Source organism: Notolepis coatsorum, assembly GCF_963971535.1.
Source record: "Notolepis coatsorum genome assembly, chromosome: 1".
NCBI lineage: Eukaryota > Metazoa > Chordata > Actinopteri > Aulopiformes > Paralepididae > Notolepis > Notolepis coatsorum.
In genome coordinates, this window is record NC_140165.1 from 151,974,716 (window position 1) to 151,989,655 (window position 14,940).

At 45.4% G+C, this 14,940-nt stretch overlaps 1 protein-coding gene across 1 annotated transcript in view; it reads right to left on the reverse strand.

The window, feature by feature from the left end:
• dnah10 (dynein axonemal heavy chain 10) overlaps positions 1 to 14,940 on the reverse strand; it is a gene marked incomplete at both ends in the record, with an annotated part of 111,143 nt that overhangs the window by 45,117 nt on the left and 51,086 nt on the right. The window contains 16 exons of the mRNA XM_084307884.1: positions 851 to 1,034; positions 1,119 to 1,388; positions 2,070 to 2,296; positions 2,692 to 2,925; positions 3,034 to 3,156; positions 3,587 to 3,820; positions 6,152 to 6,308; positions 9,014 to 9,225; positions 9,425 to 9,603; positions 9,717 to 9,819; positions 11,196 to 11,312; positions 11,425 to 11,583; positions 11,707 to 12,186; positions 12,295 to 12,451; positions 12,574 to 12,781; positions 12,872 to 13,036. Of these exons, the coding sequence (XP_084164010.1) occupies positions 851 to 1,034; positions 1,119 to 1,388; positions 2,070 to 2,296; positions 2,692 to 2,925; positions 3,034 to 3,156; positions 3,587 to 3,820; positions 6,152 to 6,308; positions 9,014 to 9,225; positions 9,425 to 9,603; positions 9,717 to 9,819; positions 11,196 to 11,312; positions 11,425 to 11,583; positions 11,707 to 12,186; positions 12,295 to 12,451; positions 12,574 to 12,781; positions 12,872 to 13,036 (3,209 nt within the window). The remainder of the gene's footprint in view (positions 1 to 850; positions 1,035 to 1,118; positions 1,389 to 2,069; positions 2,297 to 2,691; positions 2,926 to 3,033; positions 3,157 to 3,586; positions 3,821 to 6,151; positions 6,309 to 9,013; positions 9,226 to 9,424; positions 9,604 to 9,716; positions 9,820 to 11,195; positions 11,313 to 11,424; positions 11,584 to 11,706; positions 12,187 to 12,294; positions 12,452 to 12,573; positions 12,782 to 12,871; positions 13,037 to 14,940) is intronic.

The following is a 14,940-nucleotide window of genomic DNA, read 5'->3' on the forward strand; positions in this document are numbered from 1 at the left end:
ACACACACACACACACACACACACACACACACACACACACACACACACACACACACACACACACACACACACACACACACACACACACACACACACACACACACACACACACACACACACACACACACACACACACACACACACACACACACACACACACACACACACACACACACACACACACACACACACACACACACACACACACACTTGTGTTGTAGATATGACTGCAGTTGATTCCTGATAGCAATGATAGCAGGACCGGTCAGCTGTCACTACAGCACTGATAGCAGGACCGGTCAGCTGTCACTACAGCACTGATAGCAGGACCGGTCAGCTGTCACTACAGCACTGATAGCAGGACCGGTCAGCTGTCACTACAGCACTGATAGCAGGACCGGTCAGCTGTCACTACAGCACTGATAGCAGGACCGGTCAGCTGTCACTATAGCACTGATAGCAGGACCGGTCAACTGTCACTATAGCACTGATAGCAGGACCGGTCAGCTGTCACTATAGCACTGATAGCAGGACCGGTCAGCTGGCACTACAGCACTGATAGCAGGACCGTTGTTGATGGGGAAGTCGCATATCATCTGGGACTTCCAGATAGAGACAGGGAGTGTTATTTAGTATCATTCTATTATACATTTTTATCTTGGCCATTTCCTGATATCAATAAACCCAGCTACAACCCTGACAGTAGTACACTACACCTGTAGTCGTACAGTAGATTTGGCCAAGTAGCATAGCAAAAATTCCAGAGAAACGGATACAGCTATGGTTTTGTCCACACTCCACACAGACAGGAGTGGACTAACACGTGTTCATTCAGTACAGACAGACGCACCTGTGTGAGGGTGAGGTAGATGCGGTCAGTCAGAGGGGTGATGACCAGACGGCCGTTCAGTCCCATGTACTCGTAGCCGTAGGAGAAAGCAGCGCTGCACTGGCGCACAAACAGATCGTCAGGCTCCCGGTCCCAGTAGAACTTCAGCTGGCTCGCCCACTCAAACTCACGGGCGTCCGTAATACTGAAGGAGACCACAGAGTCAGCTTGGGAAATAAAATCAAACAACATGAAGTTAAGTCCATAACCAAAGTGGAACACCACTTACCTGTCCCTGACAAAGATGTCCACGATGTCTCTGGCGTGGACGTCGATGATGAGGACGGTGTTGATCTTGCGTCTGTCGTTCTTCCTCATGGGCTCCGTGATGCGTGTCACTAGCTGGTCGATCTGCTGGTGCATCTTCTTGGCGTAGTTCTTCAGCGCCTGCTTGTCTCCCTTCTTCACCTCATTGAAGACATCCTCCACCTCCCAGGTCCACCACACCTGGCTGGCAGCCAACACCACCATGCCCTGGTACTGCAACATCCAGTCCACCCTGGCGCGCAGACACAGGAGGGTTGATACGTATTTTTAGGTGTGTTTCACTTGCACCCACATTAAAGGTTAATTGACCTATCTCAAACCCTGCCCTCTTTCCTTGATCCACCAATTACAACTGCATGTCCGAGGGAAGCAACAGTTGCGATTGGAGGATCAATAAAAGAGGGTGGGGTTTGAGATAGGTCAATTACTTGAACCAAAAGGGAAACAACACTATTCTATGCTAAATGAGTCATTTTACCAAAAATGTCAAACATAATAAATAATTGCCCAAATAATTAACGTTAATCCAGCATTAGCAGCAGTTTGTTGCTGATGCTGTGTGGTAAATGACAAGATAATCAAACCATGTGTTCCAGTTTCACCTGGTTTTACACTCTGAAACAACCATCTGCCATGATAATACCCTTTAATAATCTCCACAGGTACACATGGTCACACACACCACGCACACACACACACACACACACACACACACACACACACACACACACACACACACACACACACACACACACACACACACACACACACACACACACACACACACACACACACACACACACACACACACACACACACACACACACACACACACACACACACACACACACACACACACACACACACACACACACACACACACACACACACACACACACACACACACACACACCTGTTCTTATTATTTTCACAATAGTGGAAGATGGCTTCCTTGGTGATGAGTCGGTTGGTCCTCCTCATCTCCAGCAGTACTCCAGTCATCCAGTCCTCCACTCTGCCTTCTGCCAGGATGGGTTTCCTCAGCTCCATGACTTCTCCTTCTGCAGACACCAGGGCCTCCGCCACCATCTCCCCATTGGCTCCCGTGCCAAACCGCAGAGATGCAATGTTGTCATACATCTGTGTGTTGAGGAACAAGGTGGGGAAAACACACACACCTCTAAGGCCATGTCCAGACTAAACCGATTTCGGTCGTATCAGGCAAAGTATTTGATCGTTTGCCCCTTTCATCCACACGGAACTGTGTTCTGGCAGCCTGAAGACGCTACTTTCTGAGACCGGCTTCCAGAGTGCGCAATTCTGAAGACGCCCCCCTTGCATCACCATCTTTACAAGCGAAGATTTGTGGCACGCACTTATTATCTTGAGACGTTTTCGTTTTTACGGAAACCTTTTTTTTAAATGAAAACTAAACGAAAACGAAAAAGATCAAACTCGTTTTAGTCTGGGAATGGCCTAATACACACATCCTCAAATTGGGAGAATACAATTGAATAGATTTTGATTGGCCCAACCTTGATAATGTGTTCCTGGACACAGGCGGGATCGCTGCTACCCAGAATGCTGAGCAGCTCGTCGTCAGAGATGAAGAAAAAGCGAGGGAAGGCGTTTCTCTTGGAGTCCAGGTAATCGTTGAGACTCTTCTGGCACCTCTCCAGGCTGTCGCTCAGCCCCTGCAGGTCTGTCAGGCGGTTGGGCACCAGGCAGCACCGCTTAATGCCCGGCTGCTTCACTGTGTCAGTCATTATCTGCACCAAATAAATAATCCCAAGACTCAGTGTTACATGAGACATGTCCAAGTGAGATCGGACCTCTTTGTCACAATTTGCTTATAAATCATGCCAATGGAAACGCACCTTTTTGAAGATTTTGTCAATGTTATCAAATTTCTTAGCTTCCTCCGGTAGCTGAGAGCTGATGTCCCCATCGATGAATATGCTCTCCAGGTACATCCATTTACGTTGCACCAGCACCCACACCTGAGAAAAAAGTAAAGAACACCACAGAGTAGCATACATGTCCTTTAGATTAGAAGAGCCTTAGGACAAACATATATGTCTCAGTAAAACAGATTGGAGATAGCAACACTACATGGATATGATGTCTGGATTTCAGAGTTTACTAAATCCACTAAGTCCAAAATTACATTTTAAATCCAATACTTTTGAAAGCAGCTGGGAGATGGCTCTGTTGGTTCTCAGCACAAATGTTTTCATAAAAAATTTAAATATCACCCTTGGATTGACAACATCATTTTGACATCCCACAATCCAGACTAGAAAACTGTAAATATTGTCACAGATTTGCTATTTCCTGTCTGTAATACGGACTCTTTTATATTGGCCCACGGCTCTACTAAATGAAGATGTACAGTATGTTGTCTTGCCATGTTGCTCCTCTGTGACTGACCTCTATGACCTCACTGATGAGGGAAAGGTTTTTCTCCCATTGCTGTATGGTGGCCAGGAAGGGCCCCACTTGGCGGCTGCCAGCCATACTCTGCAGGTTCATGGCATCGTCGTCCAGGCTCTGCAGGATCTCGTCCACTGGCCCCAGGATAGAACCACGCTCCTGGGTGCCTTTAAAGTACGGAAGCACGCTGAACTTCATGTTCTCCCAGGTCTCCACCACCTCCTTCACTCCCTGCACACACACACACACACACACACAAACACACATAATATATACGTCTCAAACTAAAAGTTTTTTAACAAGTGTGTGTTACGTAATTACCTTGTTAGTATCAGTGCTAGGGATGGGCATTTTTAAGAAGAATCCAGATCAATTGATTGCATGCTATACTCGAGTGATCGTGTATTACTTGTAAAGGGAAGAAAATATATATATATTTTTTTTTACTTAATTTAGTTCATTCACGTATATGTTTAAGGAAACCAACAAACAGTTATAATCTTACACATACATGTGCGGCTACGTGGGGTAGTGGGCAAGGCGCTCGCCACGAAATGCTGGAGACGCTGGGCTCGTCAGTTCGAGCCCTGCGCTCCACATTTGCTTTCAGTTTAGCTGGTCGTCCGTACTAATACACATTGGCCGTATTAGGGGGTGGGAAACTGATGGGTGGGGATCGGGCGTTGTGGACAGCGACTCCTACAGGTCGGTTGGTGCGCCTGCGCAGTAGAATCAGGAAGTGTCAGGGGCAGCGTGAGCCTCCCACACGTTACTCCTCGCCACTGAGAGATCGAGCTGCGCAGGTGAAAAGATGCGACTGCTGTTACCTCAGGTACCGGAGGGGACTTCAATCAATTTCAATTTCAATTCAATTTCTTTAATGACCACCCAGCCAGGCTGGTGGAATTTGGTTTCAGTGCATAGCATAGCAGTTCCAACATAAAACATAGAACATATAACATCACTTACAGCGTACATAAAAGAAAACACAATTACATAGATACAGTTCAGAGTTGTCCATGTCCATGTCAGCAGAGGTAAGGGGGGTTGCGGGGGGTACTACAGGGAGGGGGGGGGAGCGGTGCTACAGGGAGTTCAGTGTCCGTATGGCAGTGGGGAAGAAGCTGTTTTTGAACCGGGATGTTTTGGTGGTCAGGGATCTGTAGCGCCTCCCGGAGGGCAGCAGCTGGAAGATGTGGTGTGCTAGGTGAGTGGGGTCGGAGATGATTTTTCTGGCTCTCCTGATTGTGATTTGGCGGTGGAGTGATTCGAGAGAAGGGAGGGGGGTGCAGATTATTTTTGAGGATTTATTGATGATTCTTTGTAGTTTGTTTTTTGAGTGAGTGTCCAGATTGCTGTACCAAACAGTTATGGAGAAGGTTAGGATGCTTTGTATAATGGCCTGGTAGAAGCGGAGCAAGAGATGTTTATTGACTCTGTATTTCTTAAGCTGGCGGAGGAAGAAGAGTCTTTGATTTGCTTTTTTGTGTATGTGGTCTGTGTTGGTTTTCCATTTGAGGTTATTGCTTATGTGAGTGCCGAGAAATTTGAAGGAATCTGTGGTGATTATGGGTTTGCCGGAGATGGATATGGGGGTTTTGGGGTTTGGCTGGCATCTGAAATCGATGATGAGTTCTTGGGTTTTTGATGAGTTGAGAAGGAGGTTATTGTCTGTGCACCAGGTGAGTGTGTGGTTGATTTGTGTACGGTATTCTGTTTCGTTATTGTCTGTGATGAGGCCTATAAGGGTTGTGTCGTCTGCATATTTATATATTTTTACGGAGTTGTGGAGGGATATGAGCAGGTTGGTGTATAGGGAGAAAAGCCAGGGTGAAAGGACGCAGCCTTGGGGGGCTCCTGTGCTGAGATATAAAGGGTGGGATGTGATGTTATTTATTTTGACCTTCTGTTGTCTGTTGGAGAGGAAGCTGTGGATCCAGTGGCAGATGCAGGGGTCGATGTTCATGTCCAGAAGTTTATTGATGAGTTTGGCTGGGATAATTGTGTTGAATGCGGAACTGAAGTCCATAACCAGAATGCGGGCGTATGAGTTGCGGGTTTCCAGGTGTTGCAGCAGGTGGTGAGTGGCTGTGTTGACTGTGTCATCCACAGACCTGTTGGTTCTGTAGGCAAATTGATGTGGGTCCATGAGGGGGGTGGTGCTGGTTTTGAGGTGGGTGAGAATGATGCGTTCAAATGATTTCATTACTACGGATGTGCTACTTGTGCTATGTATGACTTAGTCCACATTGCAGCCGGCTTGTGGGAGGCAAGAAACAGCGTCCGTGACAGGGGAGGGTGAATTGGATGATACGAAAATTGGGATGGAAGAAGAATATAGAAAATGGGAGAAAAAGTGGATAAAAAAAAAAAAATCTTACACATACATGTAAAAAAATATATATATATATCTTTTTTTCATAAATATTATTAATAATTTAAGATCGATTTTTCTCATAGCTACGAGTAATCAATCGATTACTCACGCCCATAATCAGTGCACAATTGGATACTGTGTTGGATACAGTGCATCAATTGAAGCTGATAAAGAGAGAATTATACCTTCTCAACACCCAGCTCTTTGACAGCGGAGGTGACTGTGTCACTGATGACATCGCCATACTTATGCAGCTCCATGTCAAACATGTTCTCCATGGTGAAGGTGTCGAGGTTCATCTCAAACCTGGTGCCAGTCTTTTCCATCAGCTCTTTCCAGTGTCTGTGGGATGAAAGAAAGAACCACACAAACAAATACAGTGGATTTATAGTGATTGAAAATGTGTACATTGGAAACTGTACATTGGAGGTGGTTGGGTGGGTGGGGTGGGGGGGGGGGGGGGGGTGGGGGGGGGGTTGGGTAGGTGGGGGGGGAGAAACTGTACATTGGAATATCGACGAAACCTTACTTGGTCCCAAGAAGAGGGTCTCGTGTATTATTGGGTTAGGACATTTACTGTACATTGGAGGGGGTTGGGTTAGGACATTTACAGGGGCCAGTTTCGAATTGCAGTCTCCCGTAGGTGCTCTTTGAGAGTGGTTTTGAAAGTGGGTAGTGATTCACATTCCTTTACAGCTTTGGGTAGGGCGTTCCACATTGATGTGGCATAATTGCGAAACGTGTTTAGTCCCTTGTTTGAGCCGAATCTGGGTTTAACATGATTTGTAGAGCTCCCTCTGGTGTTGTGATCGTGGTATTCACTGACCTTTGGGAAGTATTTTGACATGTACATGGTGAAGGATTTGGGGTGCTTTTTCAATGTATGTGATGTATAGATTGGGGGGAGATGATCACAGCTAAAACGGTGATCGAAATGTGCATGGAAGACGGTGATAGAAGAAGCGGTTCAGAGGCAGTAGCCAGCAGAATGTTTAGCAGCCAGCCGAATGTTTGTTGACATTCCTTGTAAGAACATCTGAGATAAGAGCGAGTGTCTCCCAGGGCAGGAGGGAGAGAGGTTCATCTTAATGAAACGTGAAGTGTGTAAAGGTTATTAACGCAGTTGTCATGACAACACGTCGCATGACAAGCAGAAGGCGGGGCCGTCGTTGCGACGACGAACATCTATAAGTCGAACGGTGTTTCCGGGTGTAGGGCAGACTAGAATCTGACCAAGAGCAAGTAGGACTGAGATCACACAGAAGACACTCTCTCCTCTCATCACAGAGAGGAGGGGGGGGGGGGGAGAATGCCACATCATCATTAGCTTGAGGTTCTGTTTATAGCAATAAAACAACGCTTTTCCTCATAAGGTATTTCACGGTGTCGAAGTGTCGAATTCTTACGGAGGTGGAGAATTATTATGGTTTATGGATTGCACTAACGGGGGAGATAAGGATCTTATCAGCCAGTGTCGGAGAGACGTCAGGACCATTAAAATGACACAACGCAGAGGAATTGGATGGAGAGCCAAAACAGATGAAGACGTGATACTGGCCAGTTTGATCAGGATCTAACAGTTGTTGCCGATGACAGCCGGATTTGCAAGAGATAAAAACAACGGGAACAGTTGGTTGCCGATGATGACAGCCGGATTTGCAAGAGATAAGAACAACGGATAAAGACTTTTTCAATAATGGGGCGACAGTGGACAACAGTCATCGTGTGTGGGAGAATCATGATCGAGCAAGGCCGGCCAGCCCTGGGAGAGAGCGTCTCCTGATCAAACTGGCCAGTATCACGTCTTCATCTGTTTTGGCTCTCCATCCAATTCCTCTGCGTTGTGTCATTTTAATAGTCCTGACATCTCTCCGACACTGGCTGATAAGATCCTTATCTCCCCCGTTAGTGCAATTCATAAACCATACTAATTCTCCACCTCCGTAAGAATTCGACACTTCGACACCGTGAAATACCTTATGAGGAAAAGCGTTGTTTTATTGCTATAAACAGAACCTCATAATCAGATGTTATCAAATTGTATCGTCCTTGAAGAGTCTATTCTAATGATCTTTCGGTGTGTTCGTCTATCGTCCTTTTGTTATTCAGTCCAATAGTGTTCAGGCCTGGTCTTTAGCCTAACCCTCCTCGCGTTAGCCAAAGCTAATGATGGTGTGGCATTCTCCCCCCCCCCCCCCCTCTCAATGAGAGGAGAGAGTGTCTTCTGTGTGATCTGAGTCCTACTCGCTCTTGGTCAGATTCTAGTCTGCCTTACACCCGGAAAGTACCTTGGTCGTGTAGTGTATTTTGTAGACCAGGCCCATTGCAAGTTGCTGTACTCTGTCGTCTACTCTAAGCCATCCTAGGTAGTCAAAGTGGGCAGGGGTGAGGTGGGTTCTAGGAGTAAGGTCAAGTAGTAGCCTGACCAGTTTGTTTTGTGATGTTTGTAATCTTGTTTTTAGCGCCTTTGAGGTGCTTTGGTACCATGAGGTGCAAGCATAGTCGTAGTACCCTTGAATGAGTGCTCCTGCCAGAGTCGTCAGGGTATTCTTGTTTACCAGAGAGGAGATCCGGTACAAGAATCTAGTTCGTTGGTTGACTTTTTTTATTACATTGGATGCCATTTTGTCACAGGAAAGATTTGCCTCTAGGATGGAACCTAGGTAGGTAATTTTATCTTTCCTTGTGACAATATTGTCACCCAGTGTAACTGAGAAGCCATCGGTCTTGCTGAGTTTGTTATTTGATCCGAAGAGAATGGACTCTGTTTTACCCAGGTGTAATGATAGTTTGTTATCAGCGAACCAGGTGCAGATTCTGCCAAGTTCTGAGCTGAGGGTTTTTTCAACCTGTAACTTGTTCTTGTCAGAGACCAGCAGGGCTGAGTCATCCGCAAACAAGAACAAGTTGCAGTCACAAGCTGACGACAATCCATTTGCATAAATTAGGAACAGTAGCGTACCTTGCGATACCTTTAACCTTCCATTCATTCAATTTAGGGGGCAAATCCAATCCAGTGCATTCTTGTGTCCATGCAACAGACAAACCTTTTTCTGAGGGCCTCGTTCTTCAGGTCCTGCAGAAGAGGCAGGGACTCTTTGAATTCCTTCATCTGGCCCTCCAAGAAGAAGGCTAGGGCCAGTCCCCGCACGTCTCTGGGGAGCTGTCTCAGACTCTTGATGTAACCCTCAATACCTTCCTGAAGCAGCTGGATGTTTAGGTTCACCCATAGGGTCTGTGACCACTCTGTCTTCGCAGCCTGGACAATGGAAAACACACACAAACAATGATCTGTTACAAACACAGAGAGGAGAGAGAGAGAGAGAGAGAGAGAGAGAGAGAGAGAGAGAGAGAGAGAGAGAGAGAGAGAGAGAGAGAGAGAGAGAGAGAGAGAGAGAGAGAGCATTTCCAGATAGGCATTAGTTACTATCCTTCATAAAACACAGAGTAACTCTGACCTTCTGAGCTTTGTAGATCTCGTAGATCTGCTTCAAACCCTTCATCTCCTTCTGCACATTGAGCAGCTCAGGGTACACGGTGATTGGCAGGTCAAAAAGCTTCTCGGCATTTGCCAGCTCATGTCGCCCCAACTCCATCTTAGCAAGCTCCGTCTCGTACGATCCCATTACTGACATTCCTGCAAAAAAAGGTCAGAGAAAGCTTTGTTAATTGGGAAAGAAAGACTAAATCCAGTGACGTATTATTTTTGTTTCAGATGCAATAAATGAGGAGGCTTTGATTCTATGGGACCTTTCTCCAAACGATCTCCTAAAGCTCCTGGTCCATACTTGATGAAGCTCTCAGAGAAGATAGACAGCTCCTGTTTATACTCCTCGATCTGTACCTTAGTGATCTGGAAGACAAGTAGGAGTCAATGGGCCTCATGCAATTATGATCTTAAACGGTGTACAAACAATTTAAGCAATTGTGTGGCATTCACCTTATTCTCTTATTTTGGATTTGTTTGTTTGGTATGATCAAAATGTAATGTGCTGCGGACATGACACACTAAGATACGCACAACATTCTTGCTGCTCAACCATGTTGAAGTCCATAAATCATTTGCCTTGCCTTTGGAAGCACTAGTTTTAATATAGGTGAACGATAGATATGCATATCAATACTGCATTTAATCTATTTTATTATTATTTATTGATAATGTGAATGTGATAGTGTCTTAAATTCATAACGAAAAAGCAGGCAGAACCCATAGATGTGTTGGGACTGTGTTGGGAGTAGGTAGACTAGACCTTTAACAATAAGGTACAAAAGGATGCTTGATTTTAGAATATATTTCCATCAGAGATGCGGGTGGAGCTACAAGTTGACTTTGATCACTATCTAAAGACCATACAGTGCCACTTCTAATAAAGCATATTCTTTAATTAATGTTATAGATGGAGACTTATCCACCTCATTGCTGTTACGATCGACTGGCACTTGCATACATCTCTTGCAGTCCAGTATCATGTCAAAATCTTTTTTTCTCTTTGTTTCAATTCAAATAAAGTGACAGCTAATTATTTTGCCACTCGTGTTGTTTTGCCGTTCCTTTGATGTCACTGCTGACGCTCAGGGAAATGATGCTCTTCGTTTCGGTCAGCTCAGACAGCAGCGCTATTCCAGCAATTGTGAAGTTATTTTTCCTCTTTACTCCTTTTTTGAATGACGTGGAATTCCTCTTCCTGTTGCTTTGCACACAACACTTCAACTGGATTTATATAGTATTTTTGCTGTGTTAATCATGCCAATTGTAAATGTACAGCCACCATGCATATTCACTTTAAGAACAGCTGCCATTCGTACGTGCCTAAGAACAATTTTAGGGGGGGGGTAGTTTGAACTTTGTGGTGGTACATAATGTAGTGTAATGTAATGTGGTACATTTATTTTACGGCTGTGAGTCATTAGGGAGCTCATTAGAACTAAAGGGGGTTGAGTGGAAAACTAGCCTGGGATAGATTTATCAAATTATGGTTAATCTTGAGACTTTTGAAGGATTTTCTATGACATCTTCACTCTCTCATTATGTTTCACACTCAAATTGTGTTATGTTTAAAGTTATGTTTTCGTCCCTGTGTGTGTGTCTATTCTCACTATATCTCGATAAATAATGGCCATGAAATTGAATGTGCCCATTCGTGACCGCAAGAGTTCCATGACTAGAAAACAACTCTTCTCTTTTCAGGTTCTCCAGGATGCATGAGAACCATAATTGAGCTGTCTCACCTCAGTGAAGGTTTTCTTGACCCGTCCTAGGCTTCGATCCACTAGCCGGGCCTCTGTAAATAAGTCACTCCACATCTGGCCAATACGGGTCACTAGCTCAAGCTCCTCCTCTGTGGCCTACACATAAAAGGCAGGCCAAGCAATTCAACAAAGGACACAATATGAACTTAAACTCATCCAGAGAGAATAATTAAGCTCTACACAAACTATGCTAGCCATATGTCCCTACCTCCACTTTGTACATGGCCAGAGTCCTGTATCTCTCTTGGATATCGGTGAACCTCATCTCCACAATCAGAGACATGTCCCTGATGTTTGAGATGGTGCTGAGGACAAACTTCAAGTCTTCCAGGGTGTTGGGGTCCTGCTTCAGGCTCTCTGAGAGGTGCTATTCACACAAACAAACACAAGTGTGGAATAATTACATTGTCCTGACAACAACAAAAAGGCTGCTTATTGATCCATACTGACAGCATCTACAGTAGATGCAGCATAAATCCAACACCAGTACCCGTAGCTCGTCTCTTAGGTTGAAGAGGTCGTCTCTGGCGGACTCGTTCAGCAGCCTGCCCAATGAGGTAACCCAGGCCTGTGCGTTTTCCTGCACCGTGTGGGCCAGGGGTCCCAGGTTCAGACGGATGATGTGCTCATCCTTGATCAGCGGCTGCAGTGCCACCTCCTGCTTGAACTGGGCATAGAACTGCAACTTCTCATCGTACATGATGCAGGACGGCTTCTTGGCTGCAAACTTCTCCATGACGATGGCTTTGTCCATTTTCCAAAGGAGCTGGTAGTGTTTCCAGCAGTTGAGGTAGCCTCTCACAGAGCCGAGGAGACGCTGGACGTTCTGGGACACGGCCATGGCCCGATCCATGACCTGAGGCTGTTGGCACACCTCGCTGTAGAAGCTGACCATCACCAACTCGTCTTCTCCATCCACACGTTGTGGAGGACACTCGATACAGGTCCCACGCATCCACCGTACAAACCGCTGAGGAGAGAAGGAGGGGCACAGAATCAATTCATACTGTCAGTAACACATGACACATAACATTAAAGATCAGAAATATAGTGAAAAGACAAGGAGATGGTGTCTCACCGTGGTGCTCTCAACACAGTCCATCACACAGTGCATGATCATCTTGTAGACCTCATTGCTTTTGGGATACAGCACAATCTCAGGGGCAGATAAGATGGTTTCAATTTGGAAAAGAGGGGTGTTTCCCATCAAGGCTGTGTTGAAGGCTTGGATATTCCTAAGTGTGACAGTAAGGCAGTAAGGCAGTAAGGCAATACATCGCCAGGGCTTAACATATTGTAATTGATTTCAAACATTGATTATTATTGTTTTTATTTGTAGATCTTTCTCCCGTATTACCTCAGCACCATCTTAGTAAGGGAGTCATACACCTTGCGCTCCCAGTAGGTATAATACTGGGCCATGCGCTTGGCTTTGCCACTGCTGGTTTGCATGATCAAACTCTCGATCTTGGTTAGAAGGGGCCCGATGGCCATGTATTTCCTAATCAGCAAGTTCACATTCTTAGCCCTCTCTTGCTCAATCAGCTCACAGAAGTCTTTCACTCCTGGAACCAGAAAAGGTGCAGAGAGGCAGATGAGAGCATTGAAAATAATACAATATCCTTGTATTTTTTTCACATTCATTCACATTGTACCTGGTAAGTCATTTGATTTGTCCGGGGTAGGAAATTTGAACAAGTTGGCCATCTCGATGGATTGCAACTTAGCATCAATATCCTTCCCATTCTTCTGGATCTGGTTCACAAGTGACTCAAATTTACAGGTAGCCTGGGCGCCTCGGTTAATGAACTCAGGGGTACCTGAAAACAAACATATACACTATCAAAAAACGTGGTCTCAACGTATTCCTTTCAAGTAATCTTGCAGCATCAGCTTTATTGTTGTTGAATCAACTAAATAGGAGGGAGTGAATCTTCTTAAGGAGGGAGTGAATCTTAAGACGTAAACATCAAGTTTACATCACCCTTATATTTAGTTAATTCTGCTAAATGTGGCAATGTTACTTGAAAAACTTGACTTATGATCTCCCCTCTGGTAAACAAGAATACCTTGAAGACTCTAACAGGAACACTCATACAAGGGTACTACAACTATGCTTGCACCCCATGGTACCAAAGCACCTCAAAGGCCCTAAAAACAAGACTACAAACATCACAAAACAAACTGGTCAGACTACTGCTTGACCTTACTCCTAAAACCCACCTCACCCCTGCCCATTTTGACAACCTAGGATGGCTTAGAGTAGACGACTAAGTACAGCAACTTGCAATGGGCCTGGTCTACAAGATACACTACACCACTAAGATACCCATGTACATACGTCGAAATACTTCCTAAAGGTCAGTGAATTCCATGACCACAACACCAGAGGGAGTTCCACAAATCATGTTCAACCCAGATTCGGCTCAAACAAGGGACTAAACACGTTTCACAATTATGCCACAACAATGTGGAATGCCCTACCCACAGCCTTAAAGAATGTGAATCCCTACCCCCCTTCAAAACCGCTCTCAAAGAGCACCTACGAGTGGCTGCAATTCGAAACTGGCCCCGGTAAATGTCCAAGCCCCCCCACCCAACCCCCTCCAATGTACAGTTTCTTCCCCCTCGAATGTATATATCTTTTTTTATGATCTCTTTCTCTTAACACATTGTCTGCCACGCAGTTTGCCCATCTTATACCACTCTCTGCCAGTGCTGTAACCCTATGGAGTCGCTCACCTTCTTTGCAGGGCTATAACTTTTTAAATATTATAGCTATATCGACATTACTATAGCCCATTCAACATCGGGTATCTATCGTTCCGGATGTGGGAACGTTATATTTTTCCATTCATACATTGTCGTGTTAGTACCGTCGTGAATATAAGTATGTTTTATAGTGTAGAGCAGTAATTCCTAGAACGCGAGTTATAGGCCCCGATGCATATTATACATAATCGTGGCGTTTCATTCCTATACACGCTATATTAAAAAATTCAAATGCATATGATCGCTATACATTATGCTCCATCATGCGTGAAGGAAAGGGGGGGGGGGGGTCGTTTATGATTCCTTGATTGTCAGTAACGGCTTTCTTTAGTACGACATCATACGTTGATCAGATGGATTGCAATGAAATAAATGCACAATTGAGCTGGAATTAACGTTAGATTCCTCTTACCTGTGGCCGATGAGTCTGGAGAAAAGAAATTCCAATTATTTGATTTTGATCTGCTAGATCCATTTTCCGTTTGTACGATGCAATAAACGCCGAAAGCATATTGATTCTTGCGTCTCGAAAGCGATCCAATGCACTCGAGGTGTTTGGATCCACGTAACAAGATAGCTCTGCCGGAACTTTTTCCCCGATGCACAGAGCGCCACATCCGGTTTAGAGTAGAGTGCAACTCGCCCGAAATCCACCAGGGGGCGGTATTGAGGCGTTGCAATATCAGACAGGGTCCAGCTGGCGCCCGGAGCCTTCCTGGATGAATTATGAATACCACTAGCGAATAAAGGAAATAACGATCATGGTGGCTAAGTGGCGCAGTGGGCAAGGCGCTCGCCACTAACGCAGGAGATGCTGGGTGCGGGCCCAGCTCTCTGCGTTGCTTCCGGCTTGACTGGTCGTTCATACTAATACAATTGGCAGTATTAGGGGGTGGGAAAGCCGGTGGGTGGGGATCGGACGTTGTGGACAGCGACTCCTACAGGTCGGTTG